The sequence below is a fragment of the Ahaetulla prasina genome, chromosome 10 (genome assembly GCF_028640845.1).
Source record: "Ahaetulla prasina isolate Xishuangbanna chromosome 10, ASM2864084v1, whole genome shotgun sequence".
Lineage (NCBI taxonomy): Eukaryota > Metazoa > Chordata > Lepidosauria > Squamata > Colubridae > Ahaetulla > Ahaetulla prasina.
This window is the reverse complement of record NC_080548.1, coordinates 3,479,311-3,499,136: the sequence shown is the minus strand read 5'-3', so window position 1 is coordinate 3,499,136 and position 19,826 is coordinate 3,479,311. Positions and strand designations below refer to the sequence as shown.

General features: G+C 48.5%; 1 protein-coding gene across 5 annotated transcripts; it reads left to right on the top strand.

The window, feature by feature from the left end:
- The first annotated feature begins 7,556 nt into the window (after positions 1–7,556).
- Positions 7,557–19,483, top strand: EVA1B (eva-1 homolog B). Of its 5 annotated transcripts, none has more exons than XM_058196134.1 (3): positions 7,557–7,796; positions 15,806–15,895; positions 17,513–19,483. In XM_058196134.1, the coding sequence occupies exons 2-3, from the start codon at positions 15,826–15,828 to the stop codon at positions 17,944–17,946; spliced, it is 504 nt and encodes a 167-aa protein (XP_058052117.1). In that variant the 5' UTR covers positions 7,557–7,796; positions 15,806–15,825; the 3' UTR covers positions 17,947–19,483. The 5 variants fall into 5 exon arrangements, with proteins under 5 accessions (XP_058052117.1, XP_058052115.1, XP_058052118.1 ...); XM_058196132.1 differs by lacking the exon at positions 7,557–7,796 and adding an exon at positions 10,546–11,014; XM_058196135.1 differs by lacking the exon at positions 7,557–7,796 and adding an exon at positions 11,062–11,642.
- The last annotated feature ends 343 nt before the right edge of the window (positions 19,484–19,826 follow it).

Genomic DNA, 19,826 nt, shown 5'->3' with positions numbered 1-19,826 from the left:
GGCGTGGTGTTGCTTGGTGGGTGTGGCAGGGGAAGGACACTGCAAAATCTCCATTCCCTCCCCACTCTGGGGCCAGCCAGAGATGGCATTTGCCGGTTCTCCAAACTGCTCAAAATTTCCACTACCGGTTCTCCAGAACCTGTCAGAACCTGCTGGATTTCACCCCTGCATTTTTGGTCCTAACTGTTCCTTGCCCTCTTGGACATAATTCCTTGCGTCTCCCTTTTCCTTTATATCGCCATTATGCTGCACTGTTTCTTTATGCAAAGGAAAAGCAAAATCTCCACCCAGCTTACTTTATACAAAGGGATGAGGCAGAATTTGAACCAAAGGAGTCCAAGAGATGACTGTGAGCAACCTTTGGGTAGAGCAGTTCCCTTTTAGGCCAGGTGGGGGAGAAAGCACGGAAGATGTTTTCAGCTGGTGTGTCAAGTGAAAGCCAAGTAAAAGTGCCAAAGCTTAAAGGACATCAACACTGACCATTCTTCCGAGCATGCACTTCCCTGCCATGACAGCGGGTGGCACTATCAGTCAGCATGGCCTGGGGAAATAGGGAATGTTTTGCACAAAGATGGAGCAATGGAGCTCCACACTGAGCAATGAGTAAAGTCAGTCTGCATGATGCTCCCTTGGTTGTTTAATGTTTTTATGGTATGTAAGGAAGCTAGACAGCATACTAAAAAGCAGAGACATCCCCCTGCCAACAAAAGTACGTATAGTCCAGGCTATGGTTTTCCCAGTTGCAATGGATGGCTGTGAAAGTTGGACCATAAGGAAGGCTGAGCACCAAAGAATTGAGGCCTTTGAACTCTGGTGCTGGAGAAGAATCCTGCAAGTCCCTTGGACTGTAAGGTGATCAACCCGGTCAGTCCTAGAGGAGATCAACCCGGACTGCTCTTTAGAAGACCAGATCCTGAAGATGAAACTCAAATCCTTTGGCCACCTAATGAGAAGGAAGGACTCACTGGAGAAGAGCCTAATGCTGGGAACGATTGAAGCCAAAAGAAGAAGGGGACGACAGAGAGGTGGCTGGATGGAGTCACTGAAGCAGTAGGCATGAGTTTAAATGGACTCCAGAGGATGGTAGAGGACAGGAAGGTCTGGAGGAACGTTGCCCATGGGGTCGCGATGAGTCGGTCACGATTTTACAACTAACAACAAGAAGAAGGAATGAATGCAGATAATGCCCTTTTGTTAGCTGGGGAGCTCAATTGATTTGCAGCAAACAGTCAGCGTTCCAACTAACTCCTCATTGCAATTCAGAACTCCGAGACAAAGTCCATCAAAGTAACATTTTATTAGAGAAGTCATATTGGCACATCTGGGGAAAACCCGAATCTTAAATCCCATGTTTCCCACACACACACTCTAAAACTCACACCCTGCCCTGTCCAGTGACATTCACATCATGTGGTGTTGTGTCTGCGCCCCCCGAGCCGGGCCTCCTGCCAGAAAGTGACTCGGAAAGTGAGGGGGAAGGGCCGTCAGGACTTACCTCGGGAGCACCGCTTCCCTGGCTCAGCTCCAGGAGCCAGAAGCAGGCCAGGTGGAAGAAATAACAAGGCCTCTGTCCCCTGACTCTTCCCCCCCCCAGGCCACGGCTTCAGACCCGGCTGATGGCAATCAGGCCTGGTTGGACCCTAGGTTTTGTAGGCAGGAGAGGAGGGAACAACAGAAGCAGGGGTGGGGCAGGCCTAGGAAGTGCTGAGTCATGGAGCCACACCCCACAGGATATAAAGGCAGCAAGAGCTGCTGTGCCTTGTCGTAGCAGGCAAATTAACTGCTTAACTAAGAGCTGAAGTACTGTTTGTTCCTGGGTGACTCAACGGCAATGAGGGAGATAACAGACACTTGGCAGACGCTCGCTATTTTGCTGCCAGAGCTGATAGTGCCGGCTAATTAAGCCATCGCTTGGACGGAGGCGAGGGGGGACAGAACACGTGGCCCAATCAATCCACTGTCTCAGTTGCCGCCAAAATTTGTTCACTCTCTCTCCTCCAGGTGCCAACAGCCCGACCTTGATTTCATGTGAAGGAATCTTATGATTTACTCCCTTCTCTACTCTCCCGTTCCCACTGTGGCAGCCCTGTAAAGTCTGACCAAAGATGGATTCAGAACTGACACAAACATTACACTGATTGTACAATTCTTATGATAGACCATAATAGATCATAATATTATGATAGGTCATAAAAAATAACATTTTTTGAAATAGCCAATGTATATAAATTTCTTTAATCAGAACCCTTTATCTCTCTTTTTATCTACTTCTCTATCCTAATAACACCAGTTAAATCTTTCCAACAAAAGAATTGATCAGAATGTCTGACAAAAGTGAGGAAGAAACTGTGTTTCTGGGTGCAAGATGGCAACATGGAGAAAAATTAAGATGCAGTAAAAATTATATATGTAGGCAAGAAATGAGTATTTATCAAAAAAAAAACCCAAAAGTGGCTGCATTTAAGAGTATCTTTCTATCGGTTGGATTATGGAAAAAGAAGAGTTGAGTTACACTACGAAAAATGAGAAGATGTTACTTAAAACAAGAAGCCAAGGTTGAAAGGACGTTAATTGAATATCAAACTAAAAGAAGAAACATGTGGAGGTGGTTTGGTCATATCAAAGAAATGGAGAAGGGCTTGAACTGCAAAAAATATAGGACAGAAATATAGGATGGAAAATATAGGAAAAAAATATAGGAAAATATAGGAAAAAAAATATAGGATGGAAAAAAAAATATAGGACGGAAGATTAATGGGTCAAGGAAGCAATAAATCAAAGTCATGGGTTCAACAGGGCTGAAGAGCCTAACAAAAGAGGGAGACATTTAAAGTATAAAATATAAAGATGCATGTAGATTCAAAAATAGAAAGCTAAATAATGGTATAGTAAATAGTACAAATTAGATTTAGCGGTATTTACTTTTCTCTCATGCCTTAGCTTTTTTGGTCTATTTCTTCCTCTGCTTAACGTTGCTTATCCATTGCTTCAAATTAACTTCCAGAGATTTTTCAGAAGTTTGGTCAGAAGCCAAACAACACTCCTCCTACAAGCCTGGTTTTAGTTATTTCCTATACTCATAACTTTTAATTTCTCTGGTTCAACTTCCTTCTGTTGCCTGCATCCCATTTCCCTAACTTCTAGAGCAGGGGTCCCCAACCTTGGCAACTTTAAGCCTGGTGGACTTCAACTCCCAGAATTCTGGGAGTTGAAGTCCTCCAGGCTTAAAGTTGCCAAGGTTGGAGACCCCTGTTCTAGAAGTTAGTTGTTGAATTTTATTTCACTCTGCTACAGTAGCAATCATCTGCTGTCGATATAATTTACTTGGACTTCAGTAAAGCATTTGATAAAGTAGACCATAACCTACTACTAGATAAAGTAGAAAAATGTGGGTTAGACAGCACCACCACCAGATGGATTCGTAACTGGCTGACCAACCGCACTCAACGTGTAGTCCTCAAGAGAACTACATCCTCATGGAGGGAAGTATGCAGTGGAGTACCCCAAGGCTCTGTTTTAGGCCCAGGACTCTTCAACATCTTCATCAATGACTTGGAGGAGGGGATAGATGGGAAACGCATCAAATTTGCAGATGACACCAAGCTGGCAGGAATAGCCAACACTCCAGAAGATAGGCTCAAGTTACAGAAAGATCTTGACAGACTTGAACATTGGGCACTATCTAACAAAATGAAATTCAACAGTGAAAAAAGTAAGGTTCTACATTTAGGCCAAAAAAACAAAATGCACAGGTACCAGATATGTGGTACCTTGCTCAATAGTAGTAACTGTGAGAGGGATCTTGGAGTCCTAGTGGACAACCATTTAGATATGAGCCAGCAGTGTGCAGCAGCTGCCAAAAAAGCCAACACAGTTCTGGGCTGCATAAACAGAGGGATAGAATCAAGATCACGTGAAGTGTTAATACCACTTTATAATGCCTTGGTAAGGCCACACTTGGAATATTGCATTCAGTTTTGGTCGCCACGATGTAAAAAGGATGTTGAGACTCTAGAAAGAGTGCAGAGAAGAGCAACAAAGATGATTAGGGGACTGGAGGCTAAAACATATGAAGAACGGTTGCAGGAACTCGGTATGTCTAGTTTAATGAAAAGAAGGACTAGGGGAGACATGATAGCAGTGTTCCAATATCTCAGGGGTTGCCACAAAGAAGAGGGAGTCAAACTATTCTCCAAAGCACCTGAGGGTAGAACAAGAAGCAATGGGTGGAAACTAAGGAGAGAAGCAACCTAGAACTAAGGAGAAATTTCCTGACAGAACAATTAATAAGTGGAACGACTTGCCTGCAGAAGCTGTGAATGCTCCAACACTGGAAATTTTTAAGAAAATGTTGGATAACCATCTGACTGAGATGGTGTAGGGTTTCCTGCCTGGGCAGGGGGTTGGACTAGAAGACCTCCAAGGTACCTTCCAACTCTGATATTATTATTATTATTATTATTATTATTATTATTATTATTATTATTATTATTATTATTATTATTATTATTATTATTATTATTATTATTATTATTATTACCCCATGCAGTTTGTGTTCTCAGATTGAACAGCATTCACGCAATCATAATTTTTAAAAAGACCCGAATGGAGGGGTACCAACTTGACTAGGAATTCTGGATAAGCACTCATGAAGTATGATTTTCAAGTCAGGGAAGTACCCACTTGTCCTGCCATTCCACCCACCCTTCACTAGCTGGAGTGCCAGGTTCTGCAGAAGATTAGATGCCAATGGCATTTTCCACAACCTAGAAAGGTTGTGCAGGTAGTCCTCGACTTACAACAGTTCATTTAGTGACAATTCAAGGTTACAATGGTGCTGAAAAAGGTGACGTGGGACTGTTTTTCGCATGAACGTTGCAGCCTCCCCAGGGTCACGTGTTTAAAATTCAGACGCTTGGCAACTGGCTCCTACTTACGACGGTTGCAGTGTCCCGGGGTCATATCGTCTCCTTTTGCAACCTTCTGACAAGCAAAGTCAACGGGGAAGCTGGATTCACTTAAAAATCGTGTTACTAACTTTAAAAATGCAATGATTCACTTAACAACTGTGGCAAAAAAAGTAAAATGAGACAAACTCACTTAACAGATATTTCACTTAGCAACATCAATTGCAGGCTCAGTTGTGGTCGTAACAGAAGGACTATCTGTATTTCATTTATGTATTTATTTAATCTTCAAGTCAAATGAGGTTTGCTTAGCAACGTTGGTTCCTGACAAACCGATGTGGAATCCCCCTCTGGGTCCAGAACCGTCTCTCTGTGATCTACTCTGGAATCTTCCTCCCTGTCAAAGTCAAGTGGGCTCCTCTGGGCTCCCTGGGCGTTTGCCTCCTCTTTGGCTGCCCTCCTTCAGTTATCTGGCCTTTTCCTCCCCTCCATTCTTCTCTTCCATGGACTGGAAGGCTGGATAAGAACCTTTACAGACCTTCTTTATAGCCAAGCATTTAAAAAACTCAGTTTCCTCTTTTTTTTAACTTCTCAGGTTCCCAGTTAGCCAAGTACAAAGTCTTGAGCTGAAGGGAAAATTTGTTAGTGATTTTTCCCTAAATTTCTTCGTCAAATTTCTGTTTGCTGTCCTTCTTTGCTCACTCAGGGAGCCGATTACAGGTAGTCCTCAACTTATGGCCTAATTGAGCCCAAAGTTTCTGTTGCTCAATAAGACAGTTATTAAATGAATTTTGCCCCGTTTTACAACCTTTCTTGCTACAGTTGTTAAATGAACCACCGCAGTTCTTAACTTAGTAACATGGCTGTTAAGTGAATCAGGTTTCCATTGATTTTGTTTGTCAGAAGATCACCAAAGCTGATCACTTGACCCCAGGACACTGCAACCGTTATAACTACGAGTCAGTTGCCAAGCGTCCCAATTTTGATCATGTGACCATAGGTATGCTGCAATAGTTTTGTAAAGAACGGTCCTAAGTCATTTTTTTCAGTGCCGTTATAACTTCTAACGGTCACTAAATGAACTGTTGTTGTTCTGTTCCCCTCCTGAGTCCGGGAGACACGAGCGATGACTTAATTAGTCGGCAACTATCAGCTCTGGCAGCAAACTAGCGATCATCTGCCAAGTGTCTCTGTTATCTCTCTTGATGCCGATAAGTCAACCAGGAAACCAGGAACAAACAGTACTTCAGCTCTAGTTCTCTCCCTCTAAGCAGTTGATTTGCTCGCCACGAAGTGGTATAGCAACCCTTGCTGCTTTTATATCCTGTGGGTGTGGCTCCATGACTCAGCTCTTCCTAGGCCTGCCCCACCCCTGCTTCTGTTGTTCTCTGGGAGCCTCTCCTGCCTACGAAACCTAGGATCCAGCCAGGCCTGATTGCCATCAGCCGGGTCTGGAGGCGTGGCCTGGGAGGGGAAAGAGTCAGGGGACAGAGGCCTCATTATCTCCTCCACCTGGCCTGCCTCTGGCTCCTGGAGCTGAGCCAGGGAAGCCGGTGCTCCAGAGGTAAGTCCTGATGGCCTTTCCCTCTCACTTTCCGAGTCACTTTCTGGCAGGAAGCCCGGCTCGGGGGGGCGCAGACACAACAGTTGTAAGTTGAGGACGACCTATCCAAGAGAAAAAAAACAAGCTAACTGCATAGAGATGATGTACCATATAGTGACCACATTGATTTCCTCCTCAACCTGATCCTCCATGTGTTACCCCATTGCCAGTTCCATGGAGCCTCGTTGCCGGCCATCTCCTTCCTTCCACCTTTCCCAGTATCCTGGGCTTCTGCAGAGAGCTGGGAGGTCTTTGCATAGTAAAGAAGCACTTAGGAAGCATAGTTGATCTTGCTGACTGGTTGCCAAGAAGCAAAAAAAATCATGAAGGGTTAGACAGCCTGAAAGACAGAAGAATCTAATTTTAGCAAGTGTATTTATTTAATTTTTACCCTACCTATCTTATTTTATAAGTAAGACTGTAAATATACTCCTTCCTCCTATTTTTCTCACAACCACCACCCTGTGAGTTGGGCTGAGAGGGAGGGAACTCCCTCCAAAGTCACCCAGTTGGCTTTCACAGCTAAGGTGAAACTAGAACTCACCACCTCTTGATTTCTAGGCCAGCACTTTAACCACTTGACTAGACCAGACAGGATCTGTTTTGTGCTGAAAGAGGTCTGACTGTACTTTTCCCCATGAAGCTGTTTGCAGGACTGTCCCAAAAACAAGAACATGAGACTGGGAGCACCTGAAAGCCATAAGGCTTAGACCCTGATAAATATGAGTTAGCAGTGAGTTTCAAAAGTTAGATTTCAGGGAGCTGCTTCTTGGACCCCTGAAGGATTATCTAAGTAGGATAGCAGCTGCTTTTTGCAATCTTTTTCTGCCCACCCATGGGCCGTCTGAAATCTGCATGCGCTTAAATATAAATGAACCTTAGCCCTTTAATTTTTTTAACAAAAAGGCTACTATTGCCCCTTCCAGCTGAGGAGCAGACTTGATGTGTGTTCTTTTCTAGCTCGCTATAATGACTTCACTTGGCTGATGCTATGTCCATCCAAGAGTTTGTGGGTCCTGCACAAGTTCTAACTTCCCAACCAATCCTCCTCCACCAACCCCCTCCCCAAGCCTGTATTTAAGAGGAAGGGGGAACTCTGGCCCCAGCCAGCAACCATTTCCTGTTGCTCTGCAACTTTAATGCAAACCAGACCCCAACTCTGAGCCTCGTCTGCATTTCCTTTTGCAGTCAGGAGGAGGTGGACACAGGAGGCGGACACAAGCTGAGAATTTCTGGGCTTCCTGGCTCTCCCAAAGGCCCTGGATCATTCTCCTCCTAACACCCAGGTAAGCAGACAGGAGTGGGCTCCTTTCCTTTCTCTTCCCTTCCCTTCCTTTCTATATATTTCCTTTGCCATTCTTCTCTTTTCTCCCCCTCCCCTCACTAAAAGAAAAGTAGGAATGTCTTTCTGTGTTTGGCCACTCATGGAATGATCTGATGTCCCCCTCGGCCAGCTTTATAGGAATTCCCAGTTTCAGGATCTCTAATGCAGGCGTGTCCAAACTGCAGCCCACAAGCACACAGGCTACATGCAGTACTGGACAATAGCAGTAGCACTTAGGCTTATATACTGCTTTACAGCCCTCCCTAAGCGGTTTACAGAGTCATCATATTGACCTCAACAATCTGGGTCTCATTTTATTCACTTCGGAAGGATGGAAGGCTGAGTCAACCTTGAGCCTGGTGAGATTCAAACTGCCAAATTGTAGGCAGCCGGCAGGCAGCAGAAGTAGCCTGCAGTACTGCATTCTAACCACTGCACCACCACGGCTCAGCTGGTAACACAGTCCCACAAAAAAATAAAAATAAAAAATAAAGGAAATTTGTTGTTTATATACATTAACTACGTTATGTATTTTAGAGCAGTGTCCCTCAACCTTCTGGGCACCAGGGACCACTTCCGTGGAGAGAGGTTTTTCCACGGACCAGAGGGACCGTGGTTTTGCATGCTCCCTGCATCCCACAGATGGGGCTTCACTTAAATTTAAGTTTACTTTATTGTCATTGCACCTCATGCAATGAAATTAAATGCCATCTTCAGTGTACCTTATAAATAAGAAAACTATAAAAAAAAACAAAAAAAACCCACACATTCTACACAATTGAATTGAAAACGCCTGATACTGCATTAATATTGCACTATACAGTTGAAGGGCTCAGAGGCTAGGACGCTGAGCTTGTTGATTGAAAGGTCGGCAGCTCAGCAGTTCGAATCCCTAGTGCTAACGGGGTGAGCTCCTGTTACGTGTCCCAGCTTTTGCCAACCTAGCAGTTTCGAAAGCACGTAAAAATGCAAGTAAAAAAAATAGGGACCACCTTTGGTGGGAAGGGAACAGCGTTCCGTGTGCCTTTGGCGTTGAGTCATGCCGGCCACATGACCATGGAGATGTTTTCGGACAGCGCTGGCTCTTCAGCTTTGAAACAGAGATGAGCACTACCCCCTAGAGTCAGCAATGACTAGCATGTATGTGCGAGGGGAACCTTTACCTTTACCTTATACAGTTGAATTCAACATAGTTACTGCTCTGGGATAGAAGCTGTTTTTCAGCCTATTTGTCCTTGTTTTTATTGTCCTGTACCTTCTGCCAGATGGTAATAGTTCCAAAAAAAGGTGAGATGGATCTTTAAGAATGTTTTGAACTTTCTTAAGGCAGTGGGAGCTATAAAGCTCTTCCAAGGAGGGGACAGGACAACCAATGATCCTCTGGGCTATGACGTTGACCCTCTGGAGAGCTGTCCTATCTGCCCTTGTGCAATTAGCAAACCATACATAATTAGCAAACTTACACAGTAAGTTAAAATACTCTCTATATTGCAGCGGTAGAAGGTCACCAGCAATTTTTCATTCAGTTGTTGTTTCCTGAGAAGTCTCAGGTAGTATAACCTCTGCTGGGCCCTTTTGACCAGTGCTGCAATGTGAACGCCCCAGGTCAGGTCCTTTGATAATGTTTGCATGGCCCACTGGCATGGCGCATACCAGTGCTGGTCCTCAAACTGGGGGTTGGGGACCCCTGGTTTAGAGGCAACCCAAGACAATTCCTCTTCACTCAGTGTGGTCCAGGCAAGCCAAAGGCTGGCCCAACGCATTCCAGTGGCTGCTTGGCAGAGAGCTGGGCCTCCGCTTCCCTTCTGCCCAGGGTCCCAGCTGGGAGGGTAACTTCCTGGCGCACCTGTGGCATTTCAGCAGGGAAGAGAGTATTGCTGAGCTACAGCTTCCCCCAATCCAGAGTAAACACTTCATATTCCTGTGTCTGAAGGCCTCCAGTGAGGAGAGTGAGGCCTGGGCCTGGCCAAACCTCAGGAAAAGCTGCTTTCCTGGCCATGGGGAGGAGGCATGTGGGGGTGCATCCCCTCTTGTGCCCTCATGACTGTTTCCCCAGCTGAAGGGCCAAGATGCCACGGAGGCCACCAGCGTCTGCCTGCCTGCCTGATTTCCCATCCCTTGGGACAAGGGTCTCCAACCTTGGCAACTTTAAGCCTGGCGGACTTCAACTCCCAGAATCCCCCAGCCAGCAAAGCAAAATATATAACCGGGAATCTCCAACCTTGGCAGCTTTGCTGGCTGGGGGATTCTGGGAGTTGAAGTCCGCCAGGCTTAAAGTTGCCAAGGTTGGAGACCCCTGCCTTGGAGGGAATCGTTAACCAGGGCAACGGGATGGAGAAAGCGGCAGTTGTCCTGGGAAACCAGAGCTGCCCTTTGGCCTAGTTCAGCCTCCCGGCCCCGCTGCCCATCAGGAGGGAAGCAGCGCTCCAGGCCGGGGTTGTGAGGCGCCCTCCCACTGCAAGGCCGGGAAAGGCCGCTTGCTGGACCGGCCGCTGCCCTCCGCCGCCGCTGCCCCGCATTTCTGGCGTTTCCACCACGGCCGGGAGACCCCTGGGAAAAGCCCGCGGATCCGGCTGCCTCTGCCCAGCCGAGGGCGGCTCGCTCAGGGGCCCAGAGAGGCTGAGGGGAGGGAGACGGCTTCCCCGCTTGCTTGGAGTCACGGACGCCTGAGGGAAAGGCTCCGGGCTGCTCGGGGATGCGCCCTTGGCGGCAACCTTCCCGAAAGGATGGGGCGCAGGCGGAAGACGGGGCAGGGTCTCAGGCCGCCTTTCCTGAGTTGCCCCCGGCTCTTGCCTAGCTTGCGCGTGAGGGGGGGGGGGCGGCCTGCCGGGGCGGGCTGGGCTGGCTCTCGGCGGGCAGGACGCCGCTTCCCTGGCCCTCAGGCAACCGCCGCGGAGGCTGTCCCAGCGGAAGGACGGGCTCTTGTCCTGCTAATCCCGCTGAAAGGGGCTTTGGGGCGGCGCCGGGAGCGTCCCTTCCCCCGGCCGCCCCGCCTGTCCCGCTCGCTTCCCGCCCCCGGCTGGCCCCGCGCGCGTCTCCGCCGAAAGGAGCGCCCCTTTCCACTCCCGCCGGGCGGTCGGCCAGCTCGGCTCGGCTCCTCGACCTCGGCCGGATCCTCCCGCGGGCCCTGCCTCCCCTGCCGCGATGGGGAGCCGACGGCCGCAGCCTTGAAGGCAACAGGTAAGCCGCAGCGGCCGCTCCTGGGCGGCGGCAACGAAGCAGGACGCGCCTTCGAGGAGCCGCCGCCGCCGCCGCCGCCGCTTCCCCGCCTCGCCTGCCCTGGAGGCGGACGTGGCGAGGAGGGCTCTGTCGACGATCGCCGGGCGAGCTTGCTTTCCGGATCAGCCCGGCAGCCTGCGCGAGGCCGCGGCGGTTCGTGGGTGGCCACAATCTGGCGGGGGAGGCAGGCTGCCCACTCCTGGCCGGCACTTGGCGCGACTTCAGAGGTTGTCTCGCTCCTTCATGTTGCCGGCCACGACTCAACCTCGCCCGCCCTCCCCGTTGGCTCAATCGGAGCCCCTTTAGCCGGAGCCGCGCCTCTCTGGAGGAAGGGGTCCCGGGCGGCGGCGGGGCGCTTCTTCTCCCTTTGCCCGGACTTGCTGTTCCCGGAGCCAGGGAAAGGGGCGGTTCCGGGGCCGCGTTCCCGCAGACTGCCCGAGGAGCGCCTGGAGCGGGGCGTCACCTGGCGGCCCCCGAGCCCCCGCCGTCCCGCCTGGACTGGGCGCTGCCCGGCCGCCCTTGTCCCGCCAAGGAGCCGCGGGGGGGGGAGGCGTTTCGTGCCGCTCCCTCCCTCCTTCGCCGCGTTGAGGCGAGGCGGGTTTTGTGGCGGGGGGGGGTCGCCATGTTCTCCTTACCACTTCCGAGAGTTGTAGCGTCTCCGGCTGCGGCTCTCCGAGGCTTCGCTCCCGACGGTTTCGCCCGCCCGCCTTCCTGCTTTTCCTGCCCCTCCTGGCCAGCAGCCCGTCCTGGCCCAGGCCCGGCAGCGCCGCCGTCTGCTGTTGGCCGGGAGGCTGCGGCTCCTCGGGGCCCTGGAAAGAAGCAGCCCGGGACCCCTTTCAAGCTGCTTCCTTAACATCGTTCCGTCCCTCTTCTGGAGGGACTTTGTCATCGGTGTCCATTGCAGCTCTCCAGATGGCGGAGAAGCAAATTCCTGGGTAGCTGGAAGGCAGCCAAAGCCAAAGAATCGAAAGGGCCGAGGCATCGTCGGTCATAGCCCTGTGCCCAGGTCGCAGCCCTGGGGCGTTGGTGAGAGGAAGCCCCCCCAATGCATCTGCTCTGCCCACTTTCCTGCCGGCAGCCTCTGGCAAGGAGAGGCGGGAACTGGGTGCTTCCCTGAGTGAAAGGGGTTCGTTCTCCCCAAAGGGAAGGTGCCTCTCTTTGGTCCCAGGCCTGGGAAGTCCTCTGACCTTGGCCATCTGAACAGTGCCCCGTAATGAAAATGTTACTTTCCAGTTTCTTAAAAATCTGATTCCCGATTTATCTCAGTTGTTCTTTGAATTTGTCTGAATCCTTTTTAAAGTGTAATGTCTATAATTGGACATAATGCTGGATTTCTCTCTTATACTGGCTATGATATTCAAGATTAGCTATTATATACAATACCTAATATACAAGATTGTGTAATTTGGAATGTGTTTGAATTTGATAGCCATATTTCCCCCCCCCTTTTTTTTTTTAAATTTGAATTTATATCCCGCCCTTCTCCCAAGACTCAGGGCGGCTTACATTGTGTTAAGCAATAGTCTTCATCCATTTGTATATTATATACAAAGTCAACTTTTATTGCCCCCAACAATCTGGGTCCTCATTTTACCTACCTTATAAAGGATGGAAGGCTGAGTCAACCTTGGGCCTGGTGGGACTTGAACTTGCAGTAATTGCAAGCAGCTGTGTTAATAACAGACAGACTTAGTCTGCTGAGCCACCAGAGGCCCTTTTGCAGCTAAATCACATAATTCAGCCTTATTCAGTTTGTAATAAACCATTTCTCCAATTTTTCTCAAGTATTGTTTCCAAGCCAAGTATCTCTGTTCAACACTTTTGCATTTGATAATTGTTACCTAATAATGTCTCTGTCTCTGTTAAATATATTGTATTTTTCAGTTTGACAAAGGAAGCTTTTATTGTGGGGGGGGTTTACTTTTGAGTCTGTTGATTACCTGGAGTAATCTCTGCAGTTCTCTTGACAAAAGTTTTTCAGGAGTGGTTTGCCTTTGCTTCTTCATCCCAGGACTGAGAGAGAGTGACTGGCTCAGAGTCACCCAGCTGACTCCATGGCTAAACTCTGGTTTCTAGCCTGGTGCTTAACCACTGTACCACCTGACTCTCATTACTGTGTTAGCAGAGAGCATTTGGCCATCTTCAATGAGCAGATGCTACAACAATTCCCTTCTATTGGATCGCTCTCTAGGGATGTCTTTTGTGATCCATCCCTCTTTCTAGTTGCTGTAGAAGATGTTCCTTCTTGGCTCACATCTTCATTAAGCTTCTTGTGCCACCAGCACTTTGCTCTATTTTTCCCCCCTGGCTAGAATAGTTTGCAATTGTGTTTTTAATACTGTATGGCATTTTTGGGAACTTTTGTACTCATTTCCCCATCTTCTTCTTCTTCTTTCTGCTTATAATTGCTTTGAGTTCATTAAAACTGCAAGTCCAAAGTGGTTTGACTATACTTGGCTAGTTTTCTTTAAGAATGAGTATTCCTGCTGTTTCCACCACTCCTAACTCTTCCCCATTGGTTAATATCAGTTGAAGGGTAGCTGATCCCCCGCCCTTTGAGGGATGGAATTGTCAGGGAGTTAAGACAGGAATTTTCTGGAAGGATTAAGTTGCAGAGTTTGTCTTGCATTGTTATTCCTTCCTGCTTCTTTGACAGATCTTAACTTTTAATCGGTATCATTCACATCTTTTTTTTTTTTTTTGACGTGAGGTAATATATCTGGGCCATACTTTAATTTTAACTAATTTCACCACTGTGTTTGAGGCATTCCTTAGATTTCTGGAGATGAGAATATTTATAATATAAAGTGCCGTCTCTCCCCCCCCCACTCCCAATTTTATTGCTTTTGTTACCTTTTGACCAAGTTATGCTGCTCACTTGCTATATTCTAATCATTGGAATCATCCTGCCAAATCTATCAAATATTTTTTCTTCCTGGAATGAAAATTCCCTATCCTCTCAGCATTACTGTGGAGATTACCGTCATAACCCTTGTTCCTTAATCATATTCCCCATCATTGGTTTCTGCTGAGTGTCCTAAGAGTTCAGTTACTGTCTTTCTCCTGCAGTGCACGCACATCCTTATAGGAAGGTCTTCTACGTTTACATCTCCAGCCCTGACAGATGTAGTTTGAAACCCTCCTGATCACTTGTAACATAGATCAACAGATCTTCTGGGGTACAGTCAGTCTTGATAAGAAGAGAAGCTGGAAGGGAGGTCTTCTAGTCCAAACAGGAGAATCTATACCATTTCAACTTCTACCTATACTACCTTCTACAAGTCCCTCCTCCCCAAACTGAACTTGTAGCGTTTTCTCTTTCTTGTCCTCTTCTCTGGAGTGGAAGGATGGAGAAAATGTTTTGAACCAGGCCCCAAAGCCCATGATGCAGTTGTCATTGCAGCAAAATGTGTTCCCACCAAGGAGCAGGAAGATATACGGTAGAAGAAAAGGGAAAGCCTCCAGTTTTGGCCATCATCATCAAGCCCTGGGCCAAACTCACAAAAGAACGACTGGGCCAGCTTTGAGGGATGGGAGGTACCATTTCAGATCCCTCTTCAGCCAGGAAGCTCCAAGAGGTTTCCTTCCTTCCTTGCCAGCTCCGTCCTGCATTTCGGAAAACATTTTAAGGGCCAAAGGGAGCTAAAGCAGAGGGCAAGGGAAAAATCCACTTCCTGTCCGATTTGGCTGCTGGCTTCGATTTACTCTTGGCCTGCCTGAAGAGGGCAGTTGGGCTGGGCGACTGTCACAGGATTTGGCAGCCTCTGCCAGGACTCCCATGACGCCTCTGCAGGGCGGGTGGGGGGTGGGGGGAGTCAGGCTGTGCTTGCTGGTTAAAAGGATCCTGTTTTGCTGCCATCCTGGCTTCAAAGCTCCTTTTATTTAACTTGCTTCATTCTGAGTGCTATGGAAAAAGTGGTTGTGTGTCTCTTATTGGTCTGATTCCCTGAAAGCAGGCAGGCAGGCTTTTCCTAGTCAGAGACTGCACTATAGTTGGGATCCAGCCCATCCTGCCTGCCCCCACATTTCCACCTCTGAGACGGGCAGATGTGAAAGAACCACTGTGACATCACTTGAGTGTAGTGAAAAAAGCATTCAGCTTCTGTTCCGCTTCGGGGCACCAGAGCAGGGGTGGATTTCAGCTCCCAGAATTCCTGAGCCAGCCTGGTTGTAGAGGGGCCATAGTTGCCCACCCTGCGCCAGAGGACACCTTCGGCCTTGCAAGAAGCCTAATATCCCTATTCCGTCCCTTTTGTGACACAAAAGCAAATACTGTACCAAAAAAAATGTCACCTTTGCTGAATGCCTGATTTGACACTGCTTTGTAAATATGTGGCAGAGGATCCCTGGGGGCCCTCCTAGGCTGCCCAGCCAACCCACCTGTAAGCATGTCAGCATTCAGATATGTATCCCATGACCAGGAGGTAAAACATTAACTCCAGATCTTAAGTACCTGTAAAACATTGCACTCCTCTCCAACCTACTTTCAGCCATGGAGACTCCTGGGTGACTTTGAGTCATTCACCCTTTCTCACCCCAGCCTACCTCACAGCTCATGCATTTGGGGATCAAATGAAAGACAATCGGCCTCTAAGCTCCCTTGAGCAACCGAAGGAAATGTAAGGAGCAGGTTGTTTTAATTTTTAATTAATAAATAGTCAAGTTAAACCAGCTAGCCAGGTGAAGGGCTTTGCAAGGTCCAGCATGATGCAAACCTTCCTCACTGCCGAAACTTCATCCTCCCCTCTCCAGGTACCCGAAAGGCATCTGCCATGGAAGCGGACGGCGAAGGGGAAATGGAACTCCTGAGTAGCAGCATTGCAGCCTATGCACACATCCGAGGTAGGTGGGCAAATGGGGCTTGATTGAAAGGTGTGCCTGCCACCACATCAGATAATGTTTGAGAGCGCTTGATGGGTGCACAACATGCTTTGTCTGGCTGGGCAGGATCTCTTGGAAGTGACTGAGCCCAATTATCTGGGAACTGTTTTCAGGAGCAAGTTGATGCTAAAGAATTAGACAGGGTCCTTGTGGCTATAAGCTCAGCTACATGGGCTCATGCCCCTCCTGGCTGATGAGGGATCCCAGGTGTGGTATGTGGTTAAATGCCTCTTTGCAAGAGGAACTGGTACCACCTGTCTTGAAGGATGCGATGGTGGACCCCTTCTCAAGAGGGTGTTTTCTACCCCAACAGTATGAGACAATTTCCATCAGCCTCCAAACTTCCCTTTATCGGGAAGATCATTGAACTCAACACTCAACTACAAAGCCCTGGATGAAATTGATTATTTGGACCATGTTCAGTCTGAATTCGGACCAGGATACAAAACAAACTTGTGACTTGTAGATGACTTTCAGGGGACTAAGATGAGACTGGTGCAGCTATTCCGGCCCTCCTGGACTTTTCAGCAGCTTTTGGTACCATCAACTATGGTATCTTTCTGGACTGGCATTGGGGGGTTTGGGGTGGGAGGCACAGTTTTGCAGTGATTCTCCTCTTTTCCTTCATAGCCAGGTCTAGCCCCAGACCCTTGCAATGGGGGATGCCTCGGGGTTTGAGTCTTTTTTTGAGCTCTCCTCTTTAAATCTAAACCACTGGGGCGGTCATCCAATGGCATGGGGTTATACATCCACCTCTCTCCAGGCAGGTGATCCTGTGCAGTGCTAACTGAATACCTGGAGGCAATAAAGGTCTAGATGGAAAGAAATTGGTTTCTGCTCAACCAGTTGAAGTGCCTTTCACCCCCTCCCCCAGCCTGGGTGATATGTCATCTTTGACTCTGAATGGGTTCTATTCCCCTGGACTGACTCAAGGTTCCTGCTCCAGAAGTAGGTGGCAGCCTTGCCTAGGTGGGCGTTGCACAGATTGAAGCATTGCTAAAGCCTTGGTTGCCCCCTGCTTGGATTACTGCAGTTTGTACTGTTTTTCAAGAGACTCTGGAAAATTTCGCTTTTTCACCAGTTTATGGGCCCACAGCTGCTTCGAGTGCAAAGATTATTGTGCCTGTTGCTTTGCTTTTCTGATTTTACTTCTTGTTTTCTTACCTCTTGTTGTTTTAAGCATTGGTGGTTTTGAGGCTGTTTCTTATTGTTCTCTTTGAAGTCCTTCCAGGAGGGAGAAATGGTGGAGATAGCCAGGTTCAATCCCTTTAGTCTAGTCTAGCCCTTCCGTATCATTCTCTGGGGAGATTGCCATCCCCTCCTTGGAGCCTGCTTGAAGAGCAGCAGAGGAAGAATAGAAGACATTCCCCCAAGGAGCAGCTTCCTCTTCCTGTGCCCCAGAATGTTGGATTCTGAACAACTCCCGTGGTATCCAAGCAGCCAATTCCTGTAGAGGCCAAACTGGGAAGGGTTTGCCCAGGGAGCCCCTCCCCTCCCCTCTCCATCTCCTCCCCTCCTCCCCCCCCACCCCTGTCTCAGGCCACCATTTCTGACCTGCTCCTCTTTTTTCTTGCCTAGAGAACCTGGAGAGTGTGGGCCTCTACTTTGTGCTGGGTGTCTGCTTTGGTCTGGTGCTGACACTCTGCCTGCTGGTCATTCACATCTCATGGCACCCTCAAGCCATTCCCGCCAAGCGCCGAAAGAGCCTGCAGGACTTGAGTGAGGGGGAGGAGGAGGAAGAAGAAGAGGAGGAGGAGGAGGAGGAAGAGGAAGAAGACACAACCAACCACACCCTTTCTCTCCCGCCCTTAGCCATGACAGAGCTGCCCCTGGTATCCCCCAGCACCCCCGATGGAACCCTCACAATCAACGTCTTTGCCTCGGCTGAGGAACTGGAACGTGCCCAGCGTCTGGAGGAGCGCGAGAGGATCCTCAGAGAAATTTGGCGTAATGGGCAACCGGACATTCTGGGAACTGGGACTGGGACCATCGGGAGAGTCCATTACTATTGACCAACCTCTTCTTTCCTGCCTAAGCTGAGTAGGCAACTGGCCTGCATTCCTTGAGGCACGGCGACAGTCACGGACCTTGAACTAAGGGGGATAATGGCGGGTGGCAGAGGAGAGGTCTTCCCCAGAGCGAGTGACTCTGACTGGGAGCTTCCAGGAGCAGTTGGGCAGGACTATGTCACTTAAGAGGATCACTCCCAGGTACCTGCTTCTCTGACCCTGTGGGGGTGGGGAGGAAGGGAGTCTATCATGGGTTCTGGAAAGTTCTTACGGCAACCCCTGATGCTTCTGGAAGGGAGGAGGCTTGAGGCCTGCTTGGTGGAAGGATACAAGACCTTCGGGGGGTTGAAGCCTCCAACCGCTGAAGAAGCTGGGTTCAGTATGAGCAGCCCAGCCCAATCTTAGCTGAGCTGCTTGCCCAGGGCTGACACTGTGCCCAGGGATGTGCTCTGCACCCCCTTTCTCCCCCCAGCTGGTGGGCAGGCTCTTCTCTCAATTTGCCAAGCCATAGGAAATCAACCCCCCCCCCACACACACAATTCCTTATCTGAAGTACTGTATCTTATCCCAGGCTACCCTCCTACAACATGGCCGACTCCTGGAATTTCCTCTGCGGAGGAATTTCTTGTTTTCTAAAAAGGGGTTCAGCAGACGGGCAGAGGGAAGTCTGCCTTTCGCGGACTGAAGATGGGGCTGGCAGAGACGGGCTACAGGGGTTCTCTGCATTTTGTTCTGTTAGTTCCTCAGTGCCTACAGGGGTTAACCAATCGGTAGCAAATACTCCATTTAGTATGTAAAACTTTGCCTTATCTTTTATAAAACAGAATTTTTCCAGTGCAGTAGTTCTTGTGGTGCTCAGCGCTCAATCCCTTAGGCTGCTTGTGGGGAGTCATTCTTCAAAAATGCCCCAGTGCCTGCAGGTGGGGTGGGGGGGAGAAAGCCACCAGTTTTGTATCGCTTGGAAAGAATTGCATAGATTCCTTCAAAGGGTACTTTTATAGTACAATTTACAGATTACAGATTAACAGAGTTGGAAGGGACCTTATAGGTCATCTAGTCCAACCTCCCCCCACCCCGCTCAAGCAGGAGATCCTATATCATTTCTGACAAATGGCAGTCCAATTTTTTCTTGAAAGTCTCAAGTGATGAAGCTCCCACAACTTCCGAAGGCAACTTCTGTTCCATTGGTTGATTGCTCTCACTCTCTCCTTGGTCAGTTTCCATCCATTATTCCTTGTCTGACCTTCAGGTGCTTTGGAAAACAGCTTGACCGCATCCTCTTCTCTGTGGCAGCCCCTCAAGTATTGGAAGATTGCTATCATGTCTCCCCTGATCCTTCTCTTCACTAGACTAGCCAGGCCCAGTTTACATAACCGCTCTTCATATGTGTAAATCTTCAGTCCCCTAATCATCCTGGTTGCTCTCCTCTGCATTTTTTCTAGCGTCTCAATATCAATTTTAATAGTGTGGTAACCAAAACTGGATGCAATACTGTAGGTGTGGCCTTACTAAGGCTTTATAAAGTGGTATTAGTACCTCACTTAATCTTGATTGTATCCCTCCGTTAATGCAATTTAGGATTGCATTGGCTTTTTTGGCTGCCACCGCACACTGCTGGCTCATATTTAGCTGGTTGTCCACTAAGACTCCAAGATCCCTCTCACAGTCACTGCTATTAAGGTTGGTTTCTCCCAGTTTATATGTGTACTTTGGGTTTTTCTTGCCTAAGTGTAAGACTTTACTTTTCTCTACATTGAATTTCATTTTGTTAGATAGGGCCCAGTGTTCAAGTCTGTCAAGATCCATCTGGATCTTGAGCCTATCTTCTAGGGTGTTAGCTATTCCTGCCAGCTTAGTTTCATCTGCAAATTTGACGAGTTCCC